A 27,689-nucleotide genomic window follows, 5' to 3' on the forward strand; every position below is an offset into this window, starting at 1 on the left:
TGTCGTGTTGAATCATCTCCTCAATCTTATTATTATCTTATTATATTAACGTAATCTGGTTTGTGTGAACTGTATAACTTTGAGAAAGCATCGATAATGAGAAGCATCTATAAAATGCTACACACACTTCGCTCCGATCGAGTCACAGATCAATTATTGCTTCCGAATTGTCCATATATTATAGATACAGGTGTAAGTATATTTATACTTGTAACTTAGAAAGGCCTAAATGTTCTTAAAGCCAGTGTTTCTTAAATTTTCAGCATTAAAAAAATGGATGGATAAGAAGAAATTAAAAAAAAAAAAACATTTTCAGAGGCAATTCTTTGCCAATATTTAAAAACTTTTTTAAATAATTTATAATAAGGATTAATGGAAAGAGTGATAATAGAACAATTTATGTAGTAATTTTATGTTAAATTTGAGTGCATTAGATTGGGCATAGCAGAACAAACGTTATTTTATATATTTATTTTTTTTATAAAAATTCATTAGTTAGAACATGAAATATATAAAAATTTCAGTAATATGACTGTTTTATTTGAAATTCTAATATGATGCTTCTACAAATTTTTGAACTACTAATTTAAAAATAAGTGATTCTCGCGGCGCGTGATGAAAAGCCTTTTTTTCCCCCTTATCTTACATCATGACGAAATAATATTGACTTTTTTGTAATATAGGCTGTATAAAAAAAGGTAAGAAAATGTACCATGAAATGGTAATTTCAGTTGTTTTACAAGATCGAACGAGAAAAGGTGAATAAAATTTTCCTATCTAAACTTCATTTTTTTGTTGAAATATGTTGTAATTTAAATAAGAAGAAAAAAGATCTCTTTATTTCGTTTTCCAAACGTTAAAAAGAAAATGAACGTAAATATACATATATATATATATATTTTTATGTTATCAAACGTGACAATGAAAATCTGAAAAAAGTAGATTTACATTTACACATGTCGTTCGTCGATTTATCTAATTATTAGGTGGGATCGCGAATTTAAAAATTCAGACGATCATATTCGAATAAAATCGAAGGAATAAAGTATATATGTATAATTATAAATATTTGTACATAATACCTGTATTTCATTCATAATGTTATTCGCTCTATGTAAATTTTTCTTAAAAGTGTAAGATTAAATGTCTGGCGAAGCGAAGTGAGAAAAAGAATTCTTGTATTATAATAGGGTTATGACAGGACGTAGGACTTATAAGGTACATAAAAATTTTTGTAATTATCGAATCGACATACAGCAGACGCTGAGAAGAAAACTGGCTGGCACCGATTGTGTAACGATGGAAAAAACTGATAATTTAAACATCGCGAATTGTAAAACATTGTGCGAGCCTCTGTTATGTATTTTATATATAGATTATACATATTATATATATATATATAAAATACATATAACTATATATATATATATATAAATATATACATAAATCAAATTGAATAACTAAACGTTTAGAAAAGAAATCTTATGAGAGGCTTTTTATTTTTATTATTTGTAATTATCTAGTTTACATGTTCACCGTTTCGTACGATCATCAAGATCATAACAATATGTGTAAAGGAATAAAAGAATGATATAATAAATTACTAAATACTAAAAGAGAATTATTAAAATTAAATATAAGAATTATTTGAATGTTTATTCTCAGACTGCACTATACTTTTTATAGAAGCAAGCAAGTCTCAGCGTACCTGATTAAAAAATTTAGTAACAATATTCTTGGTTAAATTTCCGAAAAATTTTGCTATCGCTTTGCCACATTATCATCTACACGTATACATATGTTCTGAAGAATAAGTTAAATACAATAATTACTTTGTATGTTATTTTTATACTTTATTCTGACATTTTGCGATCCAAAAGTTTGCGTCTCTTTAAAATTTGATATTTATTTACTTGTTTATATAAAACTGTGTAAAAATTTATTTACATGTTTTCATCTATATGATTAAATTCGGTAACAAATATAAAGAACTTTATAAAGTATAATATTTTCTACTTCATAAAATATAACATTTTCGAATGTAACAAAATGCTAAAAAAAAACATTAATTCAACAAATAATTAAATAAATTTTAGCTTATGAAAAAATTCATTAAAAAAAAAGGAATAATTTTCGATAAATTTACTTAATAATTTTTATTATATCATAGCGCTAATATCTTTTACCTTAAAATTTACATCTCTTACAAATTTACGAAAAATCTGTCGTAAAATTATAGTTTACAAATGTTGTCAATTTTACAGTAATTTTAAAAAATACAAAAATATAAGAGAAATACATATAAAATTACAACGTAAATTATATCTGGAAATAATTATATTTTATTGCTTGCTTCATTATTCACATTTTTTTGTCAAATTACATTAATTAAAATCTTACAATACCACCTCTATATATTTTTATTTAAAAAAAATAATTACAAATATTATTGATTTTGTTTTGTATCAATTATTAACTTATTGTGCAGCCTTCTTTTCTTTCAATTTTTTCTTTATTGAAATTATTATTATTAGTATTATTGTTATTAATTAAAGTAGAAGAAATTGAGGTGGCAGTAGTGATCCATAAATTAGATGATTGCGTGCATACAGTTACTAAATCAGATATTTTACAATTGTTTGTTGAATATTTTGTACAGAGTTCGTAATTATTTTTATTAAGATGAAAATCTTCCTCACTTTTACATCTTATGTATGTTGATTTGAACACAATAGGTATCTGTACTCTGGATAATCTATATTTAATCATTTTCTGATCGTACATAATATGCGAATTAATATTACATTTCGGCTTAAAATGCAAAAACTTTTTTTTTTTATATTTGCACTTTAAACATTTATTATTTATCTTTTTTAAAATTAATAATATAATAGCATTTTTATTACAACATAAAGATACTGACTTTTTATTTATTTTTACTGAATCAATTGTTTTATTTTTTTGTTCTGTTAAACTTTTTAATTCATTTGATGGAATTTTTTCAACTTGCATTGCTTGTGAATTATCTGTTTGGATACAAGTGGATACATAATTAAGACTTTTCTTGTTTTTTGATGTACAATCTTTTTTAGATATAAGTGAAGTTGCGAGTTTAAACTTCGAATCAAGAATATGAAAAGATAGTGATTTTACACATTGAATTTGGATGTCCTTTACTTTTTTTATGCAATCATCACGACATTCTAGCAAATTAATGTTTTTTTTTTTATCATTTTTATCTATTGCAATTTTTTTTCCATGTAATAGAATTATATTTTGTTTTTCATATTGTGAATAAAAATTATTTGTTGGTTTCAATAATGAACATTGACATTTTAAATCACAATATGAATATGAATCTTGTATACAAATATTTTTTTTTTCAGGATATTGTGTAATTATATTTTTTTTTTCTTGAAAATTATAATTTTTTGAAGTATAAATTAATTTTTCATTTATTTTTCTTTTTTCTCTTTTACATTTGTTCATAATAACTAATTGTTCTTCTAATGTTTCCGTCTGTTTCTTAATATCTTGTAACATTTGCATAAAGTCCAATCTCGTTTCTGACGAATTAAAAGTTAAATTTTCATTCCAGTAATTATCTTTTTTCTTAGATTGTATTTCTTTAAATTGATAACTTTGATCATTAAATTTTGTCATATTTTTATTTTTGAATTTTTTAACATCTTTTAGCATATTTTGTAATACATCTAAAGTATTATCAATTGTATTTACACATTTATTTTCACATATACTATGATCAAAATCTTTTGTAGATTTCAAAAATGTATGATTCATAAATTTTGTATCCGAAGTTTTGTTGTCAGTTTCATTTTGTTTTATATTTAATGTAGAGTAATTGATTTTGTTACAATTTACATTAGCATAGATCTTTTCTTTTTGAAATGGCAAATTTGTAAATTTATTTTCTAATGTACTTTCATAAAATTTATCCTTTTTATAATTTATAGCTGTTTCGTATTTTTTACAATTTGTTTTGTAAATATTTTCTGTTTCATTAGTACAAATAGTATTTTGAATTTGATTATTTTCTTCTAAATTTCTAGTAATATAAGGATCTCTAAAATAATTCGTGTATAAAAATTTTTTAGACGATGTATAAGTTACAGGTTTTAGTAGATTTTCCAATCTTGTAAGTTGGAAATTAGATAAGTTATTTGTAGGTTTTAATTCTATATTTTCCGTAGTTAATTTTAAATCATTTAGGAACTTTACAGATTCATTTTTCGTAATCGTTTTCTCGAAATTCAATGACGAATCTTTTTTTTTAGGAACTTCAATATTTTCATTTATTTGTTTTGTAGCTTCCAATTTTATAATGGGAAAACTTTTTGTGGACAATTCCTTACAAAATTCTGCATGATATTTAACAAATTCATTTACCTTTAGTCTAGATTCAATATCATTATCTGCATTTAAAGTTTTTATTTTATCCTTATTTAATATTTCTGATTGTCCTAAAATTGTTTCATTTTTGGAAAACAAATTTATTTTGAATTTGACCAAAGCTTATTACTATTTGATATCATATGAAACAATGGACTATTATTGTCAAATTTATGAAATATTATTAAAAGTTACCTTGATTATATTTTTTTTCATATTGCATTCCTACTAACTGCGACACATTAAAACAATTTTCTGTATTAAAAGCAGTATGATTATATTTTCCATTAAACGAGTTAAACTGAGACGTATTTAATGGTTTAAAATCAACTTTCATTGAATTTTCGTTGATTTGAAAAAGTGGTGCACTCTCATTTTGTATCTCTTGTTGCGCATTTTCCTTTTGTAGATAATTATACAGACTGGAATGCATTTTACAATCTGAACGTAAAATTATATTTATGCAAGGAACATCACAGTGAATATGTTTTGCATGATTATTGCGTCTGTAGTTTTGCAAGTTTAAATATCCCGAGTGTGATATAGTGACGGGATTTATTATTTTCATTCTGCTTCTTTCAGCCAGTCCATCGTATTCTTTGCTTGTTTCATTCTGCAAATATCTATTGATTAGGATAGGTTAAATGATTTTATATAACCACATTTAAATCTACGTTAAAACTGTCTGGTGTCGAATTTAAAGACCTGCAAATAAAAAAAAAAATTTAATTGGATGCAAAGATCTTATGAACATAATTTAATCATAATATGGATAATTTTAATGAAATTTACAAGAATAAACTTAATATATATATATATATATATTTAATAATATTTTATATTTATTTATTATTAATTATATTATTATATTCTTTAAAATTATAGTATATTTTTCAAATTTCATTAAAATTTCAATGAGTTAAATATTCCTAAGGAATAAAAATATTATTATGTATTAACATGAATATTAAATATTTTAAGTAGCTTAAAACCATTGAATTAAAATCCATTTATTATTTCTATGCAAAGAAATATTCTATTAAAATAGATGATAAGTCTAATATAGAACATATGCAAATAGTTATACGATCACAAAGGTTTGTTAAAGTTCTTAGGATTATTCTGCTTTGAGACGTCTGCTTCATTATTTGAAACATAAGATGTAAATGCTGATTTTTTCGGCGATAGATCGTGCAAGGCATTTTTCAAACACTTGCAATCCAAGGGAAAGGAATATCGCTCAATTACCGATCGCGCACCACTATTTGTTTGAGGTTGTTTGGGAATCGCGGTGTAAGGTTTCTTCAGCCAGTCTACTTGCCTGGCAGTTTAATTTTTTATTTTTATCACTTGAATTTCAAAAACTAATGCAGAGGTGGAAAACAATTTATTTGATATATTAAAATATTAATATTTTGATTACATATTTAGAAAAAAAAATTAGAAGTAATAAATAATAGAAGTTAATAAAATATTTAAAGTATATAAATTACAAAAAATATATTTACCAAATTTACAAAAATTATATGACTTTTTTTAGTATAGATAAGAAATATTTTTTTATTGACTATAAAATTATTAAGCTGTCAAAATATTCATTTATATTAAAAAATATAAATAAAAAAAATTCTTTGAGTAATAATGAAAACATCCACCTCTACAGTTAAAATTATTATTATTTAATTATAATATTTTTCTACCTGTATTTTGTTTCATTTGTTTCATTAGGAAAGTAAGATTTTGGACATGGAACTTGGACAGGTGGATCAGGAGTTTCTTCACAAGGTCTAAAAAAAAATATAATCGAAAATAATATTGCTATTTCCAGCTTCCATTAATTAAGATTTTACTTATCTGAAAGTCTGAATCGTAAATAATGTGCATACATACCTACGACTTTCTTCTTCTTTTCTTGCGCGATCAAATCTTTCATTCGTAACTTGTCTACGAAGTTCACTAATTTGTTTAGAATACTCTGCAGCTTGAGTTTGATATTGTCGAAGTTTTGTTGATTCTGAAGATCTACAACATTAAAAAAAAATTTTAATTAATTATCGATATTACTATGAATTATCAATAGTTTATAATTTATTATTTTAAATTAAGAAATAAATGTATAAATAGGATGTTTCTTGTTACAATTTTCAAATAGAAAAAAAATTATGATCAAATTTATCATCAATATTATTATTCTTAATTAAATATATTTAATTAACAAACAATTAACAATTAAATTTCTTACAATTTAGTTTGAAGTTCAGACATTTTTTGTCTTAATCTGGACATCTCATTTTGAAGCTCCTGATTATTAGTTTGCGCAGTTATAGATTCCTGTCTTGCTTGATCCAATAACATCTCAAGACGTTCTACTGTCGCCCGATCTTTGGTCATCTGATCTTGAATGACAGCTTGTTCCGCTTTTAATTTAGCAATTTGCATATCATACTAAAAATCAAGCACAAAATAAAAAACTATTCTCTACATTTTATCATTTTATTTTTTATCAAATATTATCATAAATATTATTCATTTATTAGATCAAGTTTTCTCTTCTTTAAATTTTATTCTAATTACAAAAATAAATGTTTACCTGTGTTTTAAGCGAATCTTTATCGTCTAACTGTGCCATAAGTGTATCTTTTTGCTCATCCAATTTCATGCATAGATCTCTAACAGCAGTTAAATCAGCTTCTGCTCTATGCTTTTGTTCTCCTTGCTGACGTAATTGTGTTTCCAAACTTGCCACATTCTGAGTTAATTCACTAATCTAAAAATGTTCATATTACTTTCTTTTATATCAACTAACTTTTATGTCTTCTCCGTTATATATTACAAAAATAAATATCATTAACCTGAGTCTCATAGCCCCTTATTAAGCTATCCTTATCCGCCAATTGTCGTTCTAAATCCAATAATCTATCCCTGGCAGATTTAAGCGCTCCTCTCGCTTCAGCTGCTTCAGATTCTAAACTATGATTATTATTTTCCAAAACAGTCGCCTCCAAACTCAAACTTCTAAAATGATTCAACATTTCTGATCTTTCATTTTCCTGTGAAATAAAAAAAAAAATAATGTTGAACTTTTAAGCGATACTACAATAACCATATATTTTCATAATTTCGATAAAATCACCTTTCTATTGAGAAGTTCTTCAGCTCTGCGGACCTCGCTAACGTAAGTCTGAAGCTGTCTCTTCAGATCAAACGACTCGCCACGAGATGTTTCTAACTCGCGCTGCAGATTTCTTACTTCACTAGTAGCCGCAGCTAAATCGTCCTGAGTTCGTCGATTTTCCTGGATAGCATTGTCTCGGTCGTATGAAACCGTTTGCAATTGTCGTTGAAGATTTTCCATCTCCAGTTGTATCGACCTTAATTGCCGATTCGCATCCGCGGTTTGATCCACGCACATCCTGTAGCAAATGTAAAATAAATAATTTTTATTACACACTGATTACGAATTAAAAATATGAAAAAAACATACTTTGATTTTCCTTTGACACATTAAGAATAATAAAATATATTGAAATTTATTCGATCTCGATTTATATTTTTCTTAAACGAAGATTTCTATCTTTATTTTATAACATTTTATTATCTACGTTATACTATATCTTTTAATATATCTCCCTCATTTTCTCTCATAAATACAAACATGTTTGTTAAACATGTCACGAAAGATCTATAACATTGGAACACGAATTCGAAACAGTTCATCACCAAGAGGAATTCTCAACAAGGTTTCGAGCAATCATTTCGAATACAGAAAATGTGATCGCTTGCATTCAAATATGGATGTATAGATAAGCATAAACGTCACATAAGAGTGGAGCATTTTCGGTCAAACCTGTCACATAGCGAATATTACATCAACCATATCGATACTTAATCCGTATCTATTCAATTATGCGAATCATACGCCCATCTCTCGTGGCGCAAGCGTTCTAAAAAGGGGACAAGGGCAGCACGAGTGTGTTGAGGAATTAGGTACCTGTTGCCTAATTCCTTCTTGGAGAAATATTTACGTGGCCAGATTTCGTTTCGTTTGTGGATCACGTAACCCCAAAACCGATTTTATTAGGGACAAAAAAGTGAATACGTAAGAAAAGAGCCGTAGAAAGCAGACATTAAGTCACGACATGCAACGTTGCACGTGTTTGTTATTAAAACATTCTGATCACTGACAAATCGCAACTTTAATGGCTTTCGATTATACGGTACAGTAAATACGTGTCGCAGATGTCGCTTTAAATGATATTTAACGTATGTCCCGAAATACTCTTAAATATTATACAATATAAAAACTATTTTATTTCTATTTCTTCGTATATCATTTTTTTAATGGCGGGGAAAAACTATAAAATAAAAAAATTATGCAATTTTATAGATATTTCTTCATCTATGAAAAACAAACAACATCAGAATATTCTTCCTTTGAAATCATTCATTTATCTGAAATATTTTTTTTTTTGCTATGATTTCAATCAAAATAATGAGAATAATAATTAATTCAAATACTTGATATTTGAGAAAATCCAGTTTTAATTCAGAAGAGATATATAATTAAATATATGAAAATATTGCACTATCCATATTTGGATAATCGATTATCGATTATCTTCGTTTCTCGATTATGCGTCTGCGCATTACGTAACCAGTAATAATATGCGGATGCATAGTCGCCAGGATTCAAAGAGAAAAAAAACAGAGAGCGACTTGTTCAACGAACGGACTTTCTCTCATCTCGACATCCTTCCCTGATGCCAACAGCTTCCTTCAATGGTTCGTACCCGTATATTTCCCCTATATGAAAGTGGAAATAATAATCTCTCAAACACTTGCATTGTTGACCGAAGTTCATCACGCAAACGTTAGATGTCCATAAATATATTTAAATTGGTTAGAATATTATAAAAGATGAAAAAATGATTTATAAATATCTTTTTATCTTGGTAATATAATCAATTAAAATAACAAAAATATGTTTAAATTTTAAATATAATATATCTAACATTTTAAAAGATAGAAGATTAAAATTGAATTAAAAAATTAATTATAAGGTATAAGTAACGTAAATACGTAATGAAGTCAATTGATAGCGTACAGCATTCAAAGTAGTACAATGGATGAAGAATTTCTTTCAAATCCAAATACATTTAATTATTGATATTGACTTGTATTATACAATCAAAAATGATTACTATTTTAATATAAAAGAAATAAATTTGATAATAAAATACAATAATAAATATCAATAATATTCCATATATTTTCAAGATATCAGATATTATATGTTAGAAATGCGTAAATGGAAATAGAAAATATTTGCAACTACTGTAAACAGATAGAAAAATTTATCTATCTATCTCACTCTCATACTAACTGGAGGAAAGTGAACTTTTCTATACATATTAAGAGAAAGAGGAAGAGTATATAACATTAGAAATCAAGTTCACGTTTAAAAAAACGTTTCCTTAATACTTATTATTATATATTCATTTGATATAATTATTATTATTTATATTATTATTTATATAAAAATTAATAATACCGAAATAATTGAAAATTTCGAAATTGAAAAGTGTTGTTATTATTATTATTTTGAAAATATTTAATGATGTTATATAACCTCAATATGATACGATCGAGTTAAAGAAATAAAAATTTTTTTTTTTAATAAGGTATCACATTAATCACATACTTTTATTCTTCTCTATTATTATTTACTTTTACTTTTTAATAACAAAACTTACATTTATTTTAGATATAACCGCAAGATATAATCAAGAATTAGCATTACCGGTTGTAGAAGCAGATAAATGTATAAAAATAAGAAAGAAAATGCAGCAATTTATAACATTCGTGTAAATATAAATTCTCATATGCGACCACGGAAATTCACCGATACTCATTTCCTTCTCGTTTAATTGCGGTAAGAGTTTCTTTATTTTCTAGCGAGGTACTTTCATAATAGAGAATCAACATAGAAAACCTTCAATTTACAGATTACGTTCAATGCGTGCATAACAATGTCAAAGAAATAAAAAGATTACGACACAAACAGATTTACGCACAATTATGAATACGCTCAATTAAATACAATTAGACACGAAATATTAAGCATCGCATAAGTAAATTTAATAAACGTGGCAAATAACTTGCGCTTTCTACGAAACAATAAAATTTAAACTATACTTTTTTCTTTTAATTTCTATATTTTATATAACGATATGACTAGGAAGTAATTAGGGGGAGAAAAAAAAAAAAAAAAGAATTCAAGCAGGAAAAAAGGAATGAAAGAAGGAATCCAATCGTTCGAAACGAAATTCAAGGCTTCGATATAAACGACGAAGGTCATCATACGTGCGTTTCGTCCCGTTAACAAGTCGTTATTGAGTAAGACATACTTTCATTTTCGTTCATCTTGAAGAATGTCCCTGAAGAAATCGAAGCCGCGATAAAGAATCCTATTCGCATGAATTTCGCTGTTTTATGTTATAAAACAGTTCCAAGATTCTGAGCTATGAATCTCGATAATTTTAAATTCTTTTCAAATAATTCTCAAACTATTTCAATATCTATTTAACGTAATTTTATTTATCAGGTGATTATTTCAATTTTTTAACTTCAATTATTCGAATATGTATTAAATATTGAAATTTTCTAGATGTTGCTTCGTGGAATAATTATTTGATGAGAGAGAGAGAGAGAGAGAGAGAGAGAGAGAGAGAGAGAGAGAGAGAGAGAGAGAGAGAGGGGTACACGAAATTGTTTACACGGCAGAGTGCATCGCTCTGGAGATGGTATCTGTACTGATCGGGTATCTCGACCAGAATTCTCTATCTACCGGTGCTTCGTGTCAAAACGAACGCCCTTTTAAAGATGCCGTTCACCTTTACCGTTAAAGGGCATTGCACGGTTCCTCGAAATGCAGGGAACGTTAGAACGTGAGAAGCACTCTCAACAAGATGCAGTGTACACGAGAACTGTTGAAATCTTTATCTAAATCTTTTTTATTCTAAAAAAAACCGCGATATATAGAAAAAGACGGATATTTCTTTTAGATAGAATTTATCGAGTCTTTGAAAACAGACAGGCACGGACAAGTTGTTTACGCCGCAATAAAGGATTGTGCTTTTTAGAAATTATTACATTAACTTTCTAGGGTATTCAATATTTATATTATTTTCTAAATGAAAATGAATGGTTGACCAACAAATGGTTGCATTAGTTCAATAAAATATAATAATTTAACAAAATATTAATAATTCTTCAAATGTAAGTAAAAGTAAAAATAAGATTTTTGCTTAAATGTAAATTTCTTGCAAATTCCTTGTTCTATTCAGGACAGATGAAAGAGAGAATTGTAAGTATTAGATGGTGGGGTCAAAATTAAGCTGAGTCAGAGAAATTAAAGGTTTCGCCCAATTGATTCTTAAGACAGAATTTATAGTTTGGTAACCTGTTACGTTAGTTACGTAGCTCAAAGTTGTGTAATAAGCTGGTTTGGAGAAGATGAAATTTGATACAGAGATTCTAAGATGGGCAAGTGGATGAAAGTTTTTGACATGAAATTTAGATTTAAAAATATGATAATACTCGTATATTGTCAACATTATATATTGAACATTTTTAATCATTATTTAGTTCCATTATTTTCTTGTTTGAGAATTATATATATATATATATATAAAATATTATGTAAAATTTATACAAAATTTTTAACTTTCCAAACTATAGCACATTAGGGAACATTATAAGAAAGTAACAAGAAAGAAATATCACATCTTTATAATATTTCCTGGCCATTTACAACTCATTAATTTTCTAAAAACAGATATTAAATTATTTCCGCTATTTTATAAAATACCATATAAACTACCGAAACGAAAGAGATAGAAATAAAAATTACTCGTAAGTTCGCTGAATTAAAGGAAGAAGACAAGAATTTAAGTATCATTATATAAGTCAGATCTTTTTTAGAAATTACTTTTACTTACAATAATCGGTAAAAATAATCTATTATTTTGGTTAAAATTTTTACCAGGAAAATTTTTAAATGGCGAATTATTAATTATAAGCTATATCATTTAACATTTATTTAAATTTAATAAATAAAATTTACTTAACGAAATTCATCCTTTAATAAATTCTTAATCCTTAATAAATCACTAGAAAAAAAATATATATATATATATTTCAAACGCCGAGACGATTTATCCCTTTCTTCTAACAAAGTTAAAGATCTTGAAAGATTTCAGTTTCCTACAAAGATACCAGTTTACGGACATCCGCATACGAGGATCTCGAACAGGCATCAACAAGTTTAGTACTCACTGTAAACCGATCCTGATGCTGACTTTCATTCTTTTCGAATTAAGTAACACAATTCGATGAAAGCGCAATCTTACAGCAATGGATACGACCTTTCAAAGGTCAAACGACAAAGAAAGTTTGAAATCCGATAGCACGAAAATATTGCAGTTGGAAATGTTTACATTTTTTTTCACATTGTTTCACGCTCATCCACAGTTACTGCCTTTTTCCTCTTAGAATTCTTTCTTATTTAAACTTTACACATTAGACGAGACTTGGGACTATTATCAAGGGCTACTCGCTTAAAGATTTTAAAAAATGGAAATTGTCAAAGATAATAATAAATCCTACACGGATTGGGAAATATTCGAGCATGATTTCATTCCCATTGTACGTCGAACGTTACGAAAGCCCACGCACAAGAGTTTATTGCCTACTCGAATCACGGAACTATTGCGGATCTGATTCTCCCTATCGAACCGGATGGGGAATTCCAACGGATAGAAACGCGGAGATGGTGAGTATGTGCAATTGAGAAGGCATTTATGGGATTGCAGATAGGCTAAAAATTTGTTTGGTAAATCTCTCATTGCCAATATTATCTGGAGAAACAGGTTGCATTTGGTAAGCAGACTGAAATTCAATCCTTAGAAAGGTTAAAGGAAAATGTAGATATAAATATCTTTAAGATGGAAATAACAAATGGAGAGTTGTAACTAGAGACTAAGCGGAATAATGAATAAAACAAAAACTCAATAACGCAGTAATGTACAGATGGTAGTAACATAGTAGTAATAAATAATAAGAAATTAATAGAGAGTTGACAGTAGTGAATAGTAAATAACAAAGTAATAAATAAATTAGCAACAAGTAGACAACGAGCAATGAATAAATAATAGCAAATAACAGATATTGAAGAATTAAAAAAAAAATGATACACACGAATATTAAATAATAATGAAAAATAACAGATAAAAATATAAGCATCCTTATTCTCTTATTCTCTTATTCTCTTATCAATATTCTCTGCATCCTTTTTTCCTTTTTTTTTTGTAGATAATCATCGTGAATAGAAAGGACTAAAAAAAGCAAGACGATCTAAGAGATTTTGCTCTTGTCTCGGGGAAGTTAGGTAACAGTACGAAGCCGCTTTTGAAGCGATTCGAAGCCGATGTCTCAGTCTTCGCGCGGTGCTCGAGCCAATACCATCGTTTTTCGTTCCGCGCATGCCTCGATTGCAGGATGTCAAACGGCCGTTATAAAAGAACACGGTGAATTTTAGTGAATATCTGTGATGTGATTAATGGAAAGTTCTTTTTTTCACCCGCCTTCATCATGAAAAATTCATCGTAAGTCATCACATTTCATTTTTCGCATTGTTAAGAAAAAAAAAAAAATAAATAAAATATAAAGAGCAAGAGTGAAAATTATTCTTCCATCAATCTTACTAGATTTTTTCAAAAAATAATGTTATGAATTATATAATTTACTTACAAAGTTTAAATTTTACTATTTTAATTTTTCATATAGCGTGCATATGTGGATAAACAATTTATAGATGTAATAATTAAATAAATATAAGTGACATGTATGTGTACATATAATAATATGAAACATGTAAATCAAATAAGGAAAATGAAATAATGTAAAAATTGAAAATTGTGAATGAAATTTACGAGACTCGATATATAAGAATTCTACAGCATATTCGTATTAGAATAATACGAATGGGCAAGCAAGCGATAATATCGCCAAGAAAATGTAACGATACAATTAAAAAACGAGTGTACTGCAAAGAGATACTGGTTTGTGTTAAGAAATGTAATTATTCCTTCCTGTAACTTTATGAAAGGCAATGCTTGTTACTTTCTCGGAAGAATGTATCGTCGAATTTCGATTTCTATAAATTATTTTGCATTTACAAAAATACTTCCCTAAGCAAATTTTCTTAAAAATATATATTTATTATTAATATCATTTGACAAGATATCAATTGCGAACAACGATATATATAAAATTATTTTCTCAAAAATAATTTATCCAATGTTTCGATTCCATAAAGATTTTGCTCAGAAAATTCGCTCGTTACTTTTTCTTTTTTTAATAAATAAAGAACTGTTTACAATGAAAGTTGCATAACGATAATGGTCCTCGAAAGGTCAATTCAATTCTACACACAAATGTCACGGCTTGATCTTTGCAAAGCGATCCATTGACGAGATTAAAGATCAATTTAATTTCAATGGTTGCGTCTTATTACATAATCTTACTACCAGAACGATTTAAGTAGGGCACAACGAGATGCCTCTTAGATAGCTAATTTAGAAAACAACGAAAGGAGCAAGTTAATAATGGAATTCATTAAGTAGAATTGATTTAGCTTTATAATCAATATAATTATATATATAGATATATTTTTTATTGATGAATGAAAATAATAATTAAAATTGAGTTTTGATCCTTACAAAAAGAATGATAAGAAAGTTTGAATAAAAATTAATTTCTTTTATTAAATTTAAGAGAAAATTGAAAAATTGAAACTGAATTGCAAATGTGTTATTGCATATTCACGAAAGCATACGAACATATTAATGATTGTTAATTAAAATATAACACATAGATAAAGATGCAACACAGAAATAGATCGTCACATATTAACACATTTTTTTTTTTTAAATATTCATAATCATTAAATTAAGATTTCTTTCAACGTATACATGTCTAATAGTTATTAGAATTTAAAAAATGGAGAAATATATTTTTTTATGCCTTGTAGACACGATATTAAGATAATTAAGGTTAAGAAATCGCGTTTCTAGACATTAAACGAATTAAATATTGAACACGAGGCAAATTTTTCAAATTTACTTTTCGATGAAAATAAAATATTATTCAATATTAACGAAGATATTTTTTTTAATATGTTTAACTTATTTTTTTTAAATAACTTTTAATTGCAAAACATTTCGAGCCAAAATTATCCTGCTTCGATAACTTGTCAAAATTATATTACTTTCTTTAACATAATATTTCTATACACTCGAAACAATAAAAATATATTTTAATTTCACAATTTCTCTTCATTCAAGTTCAAATTGAGCAATAATAATTTTCTCAAAATGAAGATTTCATCGCTCTTAGGTTAAAATTATCTTTTCAACAATGTTAAAAATTATTTCGTCCAGATGAACTGTAGCTAATCGTTACATTTCAACTGCGCGAATAAGGAGAAAGTCAGTTGGCAATGAAAGTCCAAAGTTAAACAATTATGCCGATTCTTTTTTGAAGATACACATACACACATCTCACATCCTATCTATCACTATCCTAGAAAATCCAATCGAAAAGAATAGATATATTCCGAAATGCGACTCGTCGTACCGGCGATGATTTTTATCATGCGTCATTATTATGTAAACAAGGATAAAAAACTGAAAGGTGGACTATAACGGGAAAAAGTGTATGAAAGAGTGCATCGAAAAATGAACCAATGAGAGATGACAAGACATAACATTATGAAATAATAGTTAGAAATGTAAATTGGTGCTAATGATGATCAAAATAGATACTAATAAAATAAACTTTCCGTGATATTTTCCTGTAAAATTTAATTTTTTTTGAAAATTTTTGTTTGAAAATTTCGACATGTAATATAAAAAATTGAGAAAACAATTTTTTCGAATCTTCTTCGAGCTAAAGAATTTCTCTTTTGTAATATTTCAACAATTTCCGGTTAAGATGAAAAAAAAATTTGAAAAAAATCGACACGATTATTTCCACGGAATGATTAGAAGCGGAATTGTAACTTTGAGTTTAAGTGAGAGAATAATTTCATAATTATTGATCAATAATAATAATATATGTTAATGAAGAAACAAGTGACAGAAGAATCATACCTATAAAATCTGTCATCGTTGCGATCCAAATAACTGGGGTAACCTTTTAAGGAAGTCATTGTAATTGTTTCTTCTCGTAATAAATGTTACCAATAATTTCCTAACATATCTATCACCACTTTTAGATAATATCAAATTAGGTAGAATGGAAGGGATGAGCCGAACACCCACAATAATTTTATACAAAATATCGCCGTCATTATTGTAAACTGTGTTGCTATAGTTACACATTTTCTGATGTTCAACTGTTATAATATTTGAATATATTAATTAGTTCAACTACATATTTCGAAAAATTTGAAAATATCTGCGTCTTATTATTTCTCGACAAAAGATATAAATTTTATTGTATTTGAAATCATTAAATTCAATTGAATTCACATGTCAAAAATCTACGAGAGATAATAAGAAACGAAAGAAATGCGAAAGTGATTTGAAACATAAATTATAAATTATAAGTTTTATGTAATCACGTTTAAATTCCCTCGATTGATAATTACAAATGAGTACAGAAATTTATCTAAAATAAAATGAAAGTTCTGACGTAATACTTCTCTATTTCTCGAGACAAGTAATTAATCAAAAATATTGACTCTTTATGAATGACCACGTGAATCAATGTTACGTTTAATAAATATTATTCTTACTTTTCATTTATGAGAGATCATTACAGAATGCTTATTTCATGAAAAGTGATAAAATCTTAAATCGTGTTTCTTTTTGTTCATTAATTTTATTTATATACTTTTTTCTTTGAACGCGCGAATTTCTATCGATAATTGGGAATTTTATTTGATCTAGCGCGGTATTTTTGTAGCTCGCGACCTCTAAAGGATTTTTGATAAAATTTCTGAACCAATTATTTCAATACAATTATTTTACGATAAATTTTTCTGCAATCATGAAAAGAAAAAAAGGATTACTTATTTGATTTATTTATCTTCTTTACTATTATTTTCTATTTATTATGCTATAAAAAAAATTATGTTTCAAAAAAGACTGGTCTAAATATAAAATTATAAAATATAAATATATTTCATATCTATCATATATATATATATATATATATATATCATATTTGTATATGAAGAAAATACATATATGTAAGTATGCGTAAATAGAATTTGCTCTATAGAATCCATTTCTAACGCTCTCACTTTTTATTTGCGAGTAGTCATACCAGTTTAACAATAAGAAGTAATAATTATACAGGAAAAAGGAAACGCGACATTCTGTACACGTACTAATTCTCCTTAATGAACTTGTTCAAATTAGAACATAAATGAGAAATAATCCAATTTTTATTTAATTTATATTTTGATGATTTGAAATTGTAATGTATTTCATAAAAATATCAAAGTTTTTAATAAATGGTTTACGTGGGACGAAAATCAAGAATAAAATATATTTTTTGTATTATTTTTAAATTCCATTGTGAAAATACATGATTAAGTTAGAATTCTCAAAATTTTTATTTCTAACATTACAATTATGACCCGTCATTTCTATAATTCTAATATAATGAATTTTATTAAATATAATCACTATGATATAACGATTATATGGCTTTTTATTAAATCATAAATGTTATAGACCTACTTCAAATATCCATAATTCAGAAAACAGAAATAATAAACGAAGAAATATATAATTAATAAATAGTAAATGATTAAATGATCAACTAAACTCGTTCTGTTATTGCAATGGAAAGTCATAGAAGAAAGCTTGTCTAGCAACTATTAGGATCTATAACAAAGTTTCATACATCTTTCCTAATAGTTTCCTTGATTTTGGAAGAAAATGTGTAATCAAACAATGGCTTTGAAAATGAAAATCTTCGACGATTTCATCAAGTTATATTGGAATTTTTTTAATATTTAAAAATAAAAAATGCAAAAGTAATTTAGAGCTTAAAAAAATATATAAAAATCAATGAAAATAATTTATATATAAAATAGGAAATTTTAAAGAAATGTTTAAAAAATATACTAATATTAAAAAAATGCTGATAAAACATTATTTAAAATAAATCATAAAAATTTAGACAATAATAGAAAATTATTAAAAAATAAATAAGTTCATTTATCGTACATTTAAATGGAGCAACTTCATTATTTTCAAAATAGTATTCAAAACAATTTGGTCTATTTACAAGTGGATAAAGTCGAAAGAGAAAAAAGAGGAAAGTGTTTTTGCTTTAACTTGCAATACTTGTGCGTCACATGTACGAGATGGTATTCTTATTCTACATGCATGTCGTCATCTCAAGCCCTACTACCAGGGACAATGCCATTGCCATAGTGAAACAGTGAAAGTATGGACATTTTATTTCTGTCGTGCTTTTGCTCTTTTCTACCGGTACCCTCGATCTTGACATATGTAGACACAAATACGCGGCAATATTTTCTATCACAATCATTTCTCGGTTTCAGATACTCGATCAAACTGAAACCAGAAACTAGTGACATAATTTTTTTATATCTTTAACGATATTACATTTTCAAATATTTGTTATTACATTGATATTAATCGATTAAAAATAATAATGTAAATATATGTATTATTATATAATTTAATCTATCAATAGATTCTTTAGAGAGACACATTATATACATATTATGAACATACGTTACAAACTTTAAATTATCTTGAAATATTATAAATTTAGATCTTATTAATTTATTGTTAAACTATTTTATATGTTTTATTTTTCAATTTCTATATAATATAAACATTATTTATATTTATTCTTATATAAATATGAATATATAATTTTTCAAGAATTTATAGAGTTAATATATATATATGTACATAATATATATATAAATAGAAAAAAATTGATAATAATTTTGAATAAAAATTGTTATGATACGTATATTTTTCATTAATATGATAGATTATTTTAATAAAAAATTGAAGATTGACTTAATATACTATTAAAAATTATATATTATTAAAAATTATTAATATAGTGATCTAATAAAAATGAATATGACTATTATTGAAGTATAATGGAATGGGCTAATTATAGAATTCTATTGTGAAAATGTAATTTGTTAATTATAAGTATAACTTAACATCAATTACATTAAATACTTTATATATTAATATTTTATAAATACTTTTAAATACTTTATATGATTAATATGATATAAATTTGTTTTTTTTTTTTGATATTATCATTTTTTTTGATGATATTTTTTATCATATTTTTATATGAATCATTTCATTCAATTTTAACTAAATATAAATTTATTAAACATGTTTTAGTGCATTACGAGATCTATTGTTAATTATTTGGTTCACATTAATGGTTCGTGTAAAATCTGCGATAATGCCTCCTCCATGGGCAGATCCGTCAAGCAATCCTTGTGCCGCTCAACCACGTGGTTGGCAATTGTTATTTTGGCCGCCGGATGGAAAGTGTTACAAAATATTCCAGGCAGGTGCTGCATTTCTCTTTACAGAGTCATTGGAATATTTTTAATAGAATGTACATTAGAGAATCAATTTTTTTTTTATACTTCTTTTTTTCTTTTTACCCTTACTTCTTTTAAAATAAACTATTGATTGTTTATGTTAATTATTATGTTTAATTATTAATTTGATTAACAGATTGGGGCACCATGTCCAGAGACAATGGAATTGAGTCCAGCAGCAGGTGGAGGTGGGACTATAGCTGAATGTAGATGTCCTCCAGGAACTGCACAATCTCCTAGAGATGCGCTATGTCATAAGATATATACAAGAGCATCTTGTCCAAAAGGACAGTTCTTTGCACCTGTTCCAGAGACATCTGGAAGATCTAGGTATTACAAGATACATTTGAAAGTAAAAATTCTCAAGTTATTCTCAAAAGTATTTCTTGAAAGTGAACATTGTACTGAGAGTAATTGTCCGACAGACTTTCATTATTATGGAACAATAAAAATTACTATTGATCAATCACTCTTAACTTTTTTTTTCACTTTTAATTTAATATTCTTGAAAGCAACTTTCGAAAATTTTATTATCAAATGTATTTGTAACCCTAACTTTCAAAAAATAAACATAACTAATATAACTAATTTAAAAATGTGTATTTTCTAAAACTTTTGAAACTTTGAAAACTTTGAAAAAAAGAAAAAGTATAATTGTATAATTGTATAATTTGAAAAGATACAATATATTAAATTTTAATTTTTTATAATACTATGTTTTTTAAATAGAACCTCATATTTTTATTATATTCATTATAGATTTAATTCTGCAATAAAAACATATGCTTTTTTAAAAATATTGCATAATTGATGTTAAAATCTTTATAAATAAAAATTTTAAATAAAATGTTCTTTGAATCAATTTTTAAATCAATATTTTTAATAATTAAAAAAATAATTAATAAAGAAATAATAGAATTATCTAAAAATATTATTTTAATTCTGAATAAGGTGGGGTGTATGTCATGATCCAGAACCATGCAAAGAAAAAGGAGAAGTCTATTGGCCTAGGGACAATAAATGTTATCCCAAATTTAGCAAAGGACCATGTTCAAAAGGGGAACTTCTCACCGTAGACGAAGATGGATTAACATTATGTTCTTGTTCTACAAATGGAGAACTTGGACGATATCATTGGACAGGTAATGGCGGCGGTTGTCATGAACATTACACTAAAGGACCATGTACAGAACCAGGAGAATTATTTTTACCGGGTGGTGTATGTGGCTGTCATTCTAAATTACCTCACTACCATGAATCAACTGGAATGTGTTATCAATTAGGTAAAATAATTCGAAAATACTTTTAAATAATAAAAAATATTTCTTTTAATTTTGTAATATTTATTATTACTTTATGTTATTGACAAAAATTATTTATTTCTTAATAGGTGATATTGGTCCATGTTTACAAGGTCACCACTTTATTGTAATAAATACAATAATCAATGGAGAAGAAATTCGTGCTAAATGTGTATGCAAACCAGGTCATGTTCTTTATAAAAATGGATTCTGCTATAGACTTTATACAAAAGGACCATGTGAAAATGGTTACATGTTAATAAATTCGACAACTTGTATTCCTGTACCTTGCACACGAGGACGATTATATTTTCCACAAGAAAAAACATGTTACAAAATAGGAACAAGAGGACCATGTCCGAGAGGACAAATTGTTTTGTACGATTATAATGTACGACCATCTATTGATGGAATCAGTTATAATGGAGTATGTGGATGTATAAATGTACAAAAAGATTTGGAAAAATGTTTCGAAGAAACTAATGACAATTGCGAATCTACACCAGGAATGGTAGAAATAAATAAAACTTGTTATAAATTATATACACAAGGGCCTTGTACCGCAGGAGAATGGTTAGTTGCACAAAGAATGCCAAAACAGAGTTTATGGAAAAATGAAGAATTAGAATCAAAAGCTAGATGTGAATGCAGACCTGGATATAAGAGAATTACAGATACTTTTAAAATCTCTGAATTAGAAAGTAATAGTCTTCTTTCTTCGGGTGGTTGTCAACCACCTACCGTAAGTTTAGCAAAGTTTCTTAATGAAAAAGCGAAATCAATAAACTTTTAAATGAATAAGAACTGAAATGAGAGATTATGAATAATAGCAACAAGATAGTGTCAGTGATAAAATGCATTTTCTTAAATTATTATTTGTAAATACTATTGTATAAATATTGTCTATAAAATATTCTCAAGAATCTCATGTGTATATCATAAGAATTCCTATTTATTTAATATTTTAGTGCTATGAAATTTTTGTTTTATACTTTAATTTTATTTTAAATCCTATCATATAATATACTGTTATTAATATTATAAAATTATAAAATATAAAAATATTATAAAATTATAAAATATAAGAATTATTATATGTAATATCATCTCAAATGTTTGATCAAGTATAATATTTAAATATCATTTTTTGTTAATATTTGTAAATATATACATTGTATAACTTTCAAAATATTATGATTAATGATAAAATGATTTTCAAAAATATATCAAATTTTATAAATATATAAATATACTCACTCATTTTTGTGTTGTAGATCGCGAATCTGTTGTTCGTTTCCTATTATTTGTTGTCCTTTTAATACTATTTCTTTTTCTAAAGCAGCTATTTTTTCTGTCTTTTCATCCAATACCATCTAATAAAAATTATTCGTTAATATAAATTTATCATTAAATATTTTATGATATAATTATATTACTTACCAATAATTGATCTTTTTCATGATCTAAATGTGTCATATTCACTTTAAGATTATTAATTTCTTTTTCTAAATCTTTTATTTGATTTTCAAGTTGTAATTTTTGTCGCTCTATTGTTTTATTACGATCCAATACTTTATTTAATTCGGATTCCGATTGCGTTAATTGATTCTGAGCATCTCCCAATGTTTGATCCGTTTGATCTTGTAAAGCGCTAATAAATTTATATATATATATATATATATTACTCACTTAAATTAATTTAAATAAGTTACTACATTATAAAATATGCTTAATATTAAAATTTCTATTACATTTCATAAAATTTTTAATCAAAAAAATAAATAATACCGAAGTTGAAAATATTGTGTTCTTTGTGTTCCTAATTCTTGTTTGGTTCGTCGTAATTCTTCTCGTAGATCTTGTAATTGATCTTCAAGTCCTTTTATAGTTGCTCTTCGTGTTCCTTGCGTAAGTAAAAGTTCTTGTCGTTCCTTTTCTATTTGTTTCAGTCGAGTTTCAACATCAGTCAAATTTTCTCTTAAATGACGCTGTTCAGATGTATGTGCTTCTGTTGCTATCTAATTATCAATATAATTTTCAATACATAAATATTTACAACATTAAAAATTTATCTATAATAAAATTCTCTTATCTATTTAAAATTCATTTTTGACTTCACTTTAAAACTATCAAGTTCATTGTTACTAATTTATTAATAATTAATAATTGTTATATTAATTATTAATATTAATTATTAATATTTTAGAAAATTTACTTCAACATTTTTGGTGATTTATAAAAATAATAATATATATGGAAACATTAAAAATAAAAATACTTACCTTTAATCTTTCACGTAATGCATTACGTTCTTCAATTAAACGATCGATATCAGCTCGTGCAATATCTCGTTCATGTTCCAGACGTTCAATAATATCCTAAAAAATATAACTTTTATAATTATAATTAGATATTAAATATGTTCTATTATGAAATAGTTTAATTCTTATTTTAAATGCAAAAATATTTTTTAATTATAAAATAATATAAATAATATTTACAAAAAATTATTATATAATTATTCTTACCTTTATCTTGCTATCTTTTATAACTAGAGGAGAACAATTACACACAATACCACGTTTGCAAACATTGCAAAGTCGATGTGGTGTTTTATGTTCATTTTTATAAGTATGTAAATGTGTTTCTAAATTAGTTTTTTCACGACATAATTCTCTTTTCTCTTGTTGTAATTTATCCAATGCATTTTCTTTTTCATTTAAATGACATTTCAATTCTCGAATTCGTGAACAGAAATCAACCTATTTTTAAAAGCAAAAATGAAATAAAAAATTTTTATGGCTCATCTATCAATATTAAATAAAAGAAAACTGTATAAATAACTATGTAAAAAAAGAAATTATATTTTACGTGATCTATTTCAATTGTTTTATTGTAATTATCCTTAATATTCTTGTATTCGTTTTTATAAAAATCTCTTTCGTTTCTTAATTGTTCAATCGCCTGTTGCAACTGATAAAATAAATTCAAAATAGTATATTTATTCAATTACAAAATAATATACATACATTTGTTTCAATATCTTTTCCATCTAATTGTTTCAATATATTGTTATGTCCAGTATGATTTACATCTTGAAAAATCTTTGTTTCTTTATGTATTTCTTGAAAATCTATACTATTTTGTTCTAATAATTTTAAAAAAATATAAATAAATATATTTTATAATATATTATATATAAATATATTACATTTTATATTTTATAATTTTACCTTTATTATAATTATTTTTTCTTCCTTTTTCTTTAGTTTCATTTGTTCCATTGTTATCTAATAATATATCTTTTGCATTCATTTGCTCTTTTAATAACTTATTACTATATTGTAATTGAATAATATCTTGTTTTTGTTTTTCATTTTCCTTAGCCAATCTTTCGATCTCATCATTTAAATTTTTTTCTACAATATCATAAAAAAATATTTATTATAACTATAAAATTATATAATTATACTTTTTAATACTATTTATATAAAAATGAAAAAAGAAAATTCTATATACCAATTACAGTTAATTCATTTATTCTATCAGTCATCTGCTTTTTTTCATCTAAAGTACATTCCAAAGTACGTTGAATATTAAGTTTCTCTAATCTACATGTTTCCAGATTTGTTCTTAATTCTTGTACTTCTCTATGTTCAGTAGTTAATTCATCTTCTAATACATGTACTCTTGTCGTTACATTCTCTAATTTTTCCTATATAAATTTAAATTTTAATAATAATATATATAAAATTAAATAAAAATTAATTAAAAATATAAAAATAGATATAAAATTTAATTCTTGAAAAAAATTACAAAAATTTATTTACCTGCAATTTAGAAACTCTTTTATTATTTTCTTTAACTGTTGAGTTACAATCAGCTTCTACTGCTAATGCGATATAATCAATGTCTTTTAATTCCTTTTCCAATTCCTCATTTCGATCAGCAAGTTTAAGTGCTTGAGACATAGCATCATGTTGTTTATTTAAAGCTTCTATATGAACATAACATAAATAATATAAAAAATTGTTTAATTTTACATTAAAAAGAATATAATTTTATACCTTTTAATTGTTGCTCTAATTCCAATTTTTCTTGTTGAAGTATTTTTAATTCATCATTTACATTATCAGATATTACATAATTATTTTCTGTTTTTTTATAATCTTTAGAAACAGCTAAATATGGTCTACCTCCTTCTAACATTTTCTTCAATCGTAAAATTTCTTTTTCTTTAGTAGTCAACTATAAATATGTTTTTGTAATATATTTATATTTGTAAATTTTAAATAAATATTCAAAATTCAATATTTATATATTGTCATGTAATATTATTTATAATTAATAATAATGGAAATATTAACTACTTTTAAATTTATATGTTTCATGCAATTTATGCAATGTAAGCTCATGCAAATATAATTAACAATAATATACCTGACTTTTTAATATTTGTACATTATCATTTTGTAAAGAGAGTTCTCCTTTTAAATTTGTTACCTCATGACTCAAACAATTCATCTTATGATCTGCCATATTTAACAAATCAATAATTTTTGGTTCCACAATGCTTAAATTTGGTAATGGTGTAAATTTAATTCCTGTTTTTGGTAATGGTTCACTTTCTATAACTGGTCTTCGAAGTGGGAAAACAGAACGTTTCTTAGAAGCTATAATAATAAAAGATAAAATTTTTAAAAATTTATAAAAATTTTTAAAAATATGTTTTAAAATTTTGAATTTTAAATATTTAAAGCAATTATTATAATAAAACCAGCATATTATATCAATTATTAATTACATATAAGATATTTAATATTTTAAATTACAAAAATATTATAAAAGAATAATACTAAATAAAAATTATAATAATATATAAATTAATATAATAAAAATTACCTAATCCAACATTGCTAATAGTTGGTTTTAAACATTTTCCTTGGAGTTCCAAAATTCTTTTTGACTTCTTAGCAGATTCAGTTTCTAATTCCTTAATTCTATGTAAATTACGAGAAGATGATAGTTGAAGATCATTACATTCACGCTCTAATTTATATATTTCTTTCTTAAGATCTTTAATTTGCTTTTGATGACTTTCTTTTTCTTTTATCAAATCTGAATGAAGCTGGTTACATTCTTGCACTAGCCTTACATTATCACATTTATAAGGATCAATTGTTGATTGTAATTGAATATGTGCCTATATTATAATATATAATAAAAATATTATATAAATATTCAATATTCAATATTAAATTATATTATATAATTAATTTTTATACTAAAATTATGCTAAAATATCTATTATATTTAAATACTTTTTTATTATATCAATATATTATAATATTATATTCATTGTTTTATACAAAGGGTGTCTTAAAAGATCATGGTTTCATAATTATAAATAACAATTTTTTTATTAATTATATAAAATCTATATTAAAGTTAACAAAAAAAAATAAATAAATACAGACCTCAATATTTTCTTGAGCAATATTTTTAAAATGTTTCAAGCTTTCTGTTGTTTGTATCAAATCAGCCAACAATTTTTCAATTAATGGAAGTGCATCAAATGTAAGTGCTTGTTTATAGCCTAAACTATCTAAATGTTTACGAACAGTTCTATATCTTGTGGCTATATTATATTCATCTTCTGTACTCATTTTTATAAGCAATTTATTTTATTATTTCAAAATAATATAAAACAAATAAAAATTTTAGACCTTATTCTATCATTTTTTAAAAATAATTATAAATTCACATTTTAAAATATAATTATTTATAATTTTTAAAATAAAATTATAAGCGTTTTATTATATATATTATATATTTTTTATCATATATTAGTAATTCATTCTTTTATATAACCAAGACATTAAAACAGCACAATATGCGCTATTATCAACTTAATAAATTCATTAGAAAAATTTTATCGTTAAAATTAATATAATTTTTTTTTTAAACACTTGTATTATTTTCTATCAATTGTACAAACAATATTACCCATTATTACACTTTTCATAGAACAAAAACGCGTCATATAGATACAAATTATTCAAAAATGTTACCAACATTACAAAATGTATTCTTTATTTATAAATATATGGATAAATTTGATTAAAATTATGATAATTAGATAAAAAATTTAATAAAAAATTAAATAAAAAAAACATTTATAATATATTTTTAAAAATTCAAATAATAAATATGAATAAAAAAATTAAACACGAATAAAATATTTTAAGAACCAATTTTAAGAAAAATATAATAATTATATTAAATTA

At 25.0% G+C, this 27,689-nt stretch overlaps 3 protein-coding genes across 9 annotated transcripts; 1 reads left to right on the forward strand and 2 right to left on the reverse strand.

Annotated features, from left to right (window-relative positions):
• Nucleotides 1-1,467: 1,467 nt before the first annotated feature.
• LOC133666313 (MATH and LRR domain-containing protein PFE0570w-like) lies at nucleotides 1,468-4,978 on the reverse strand. Its single transcript, XM_062076677.1, has 2 exons — nucleotides 4,606-4,978; nucleotides 1,468-4,481 (listed from the first exon to the last, which is right to left on the reverse strand). Exons 1-2 carry the CDS (start codon nucleotides 4,976-4,978, stop codon nucleotides 2,473-2,475), a joined length of 2,382 nt encoding a protein of 793 aa, XP_061932661.1. The 3' UTR covers nucleotides 1,468-2,472.
• LOC107999633 (centrosomal protein of 135 kDa) lies at nucleotides 3,896-27,451 on the reverse strand. Of its 5 annotated transcripts, none has more exons than XM_062076675.1 (21): nucleotides 26,880-27,451; nucleotides 26,305-26,605; nucleotides 25,906-26,075; nucleotides 25,470-25,650; nucleotides 25,233-25,399; nucleotides 24,922-25,117; nucleotides 24,636-24,821; nucleotides 24,432-24,550; nucleotides 24,274-24,375; nucleotides 23,931-24,164; nucleotides 23,685-23,780; nucleotides 23,191-23,420; nucleotides 22,843-23,053; nucleotides 22,660-22,775; nucleotides 7,544-7,823; nucleotides 7,263-7,460; nucleotides 7,001-7,177; nucleotides 6,653-6,855; nucleotides 6,301-6,432; nucleotides 6,111-6,197; nucleotides 3,896-5,115 (listed from the first exon to the last, which is right to left on the reverse strand). In XM_062076675.1, the coding sequence occupies exons 1-21, from the start codon at nucleotides 27,066-27,068 to the stop codon at nucleotides 5,061-5,063; spliced, it is 3,630 nt and encodes a 1,209-aa protein (XP_061932659.1). In that variant the 5' UTR covers nucleotides 27,069-27,451; the 3' UTR covers nucleotides 3,896-5,060. The 5 variants fall into 5 exon arrangements, with proteins under 5 accessions (XP_061932659.1, XP_028523410.1, XP_028523413.1 ...); XM_028667609.2 differs by having other exon boundaries at nucleotides 25,843-26,075; XM_028667612.2 differs by lacking the exon at nucleotides 24,274-24,375 and having other exon boundaries at nucleotides 25,843-26,075; nucleotides 26,880-27,427.
• On the forward strand, nucleotides 9,037-22,660 carry LOC107999684 (uncharacterized). 3 transcript variants are annotated; one of them, XM_062076681.1, is made up of 10 exons: nucleotides 9,037-9,192; nucleotides 10,175-10,342; nucleotides 10,416-11,014; nucleotides 11,078-11,688; nucleotides 11,757-13,243; nucleotides 13,783-14,075; nucleotides 19,893-20,064; nucleotides 20,238-20,431; nucleotides 21,053-21,384; nucleotides 21,492-22,660. In XM_062076681.1, exons 6-10 carry the CDS (start codon nucleotides 14,062-14,064, stop codon nucleotides 22,193-22,195), a joined length of 1,416 nt encoding a protein of 471 aa, XP_061932665.1. In that variant the 5' UTR covers nucleotides 9,037-9,192; nucleotides 10,175-10,342; nucleotides 10,416-11,014; nucleotides 11,078-11,688; nucleotides 11,757-13,243; nucleotides 13,783-14,061; the 3' UTR covers nucleotides 22,196-22,660. The 3 variants fall into 3 exon arrangements, with proteins under 3 accessions (XP_061932665.1, XP_061932663.1, XP_061932664.1); XM_062076680.1 differs by having other exon boundaries at nucleotides 9,057-10,091; nucleotides 11,078-13,243; XM_062076679.1 differs by having other exon boundaries at nucleotides 10,416-13,243.
• Nucleotides 27,452-27,689: the final 238 nt, after the last annotated feature.

The sequence above is a fragment of the Apis cerana genome, linkage group LG6, assembly GCF_029169275.1.
Source record: "Apis cerana isolate GH-2021 linkage group LG6, AcerK_1.0, whole genome shotgun sequence".
Lineage (NCBI taxonomy): Eukaryota > Metazoa > Arthropoda > Insecta > Hymenoptera > Apidae > Apis > Apis cerana.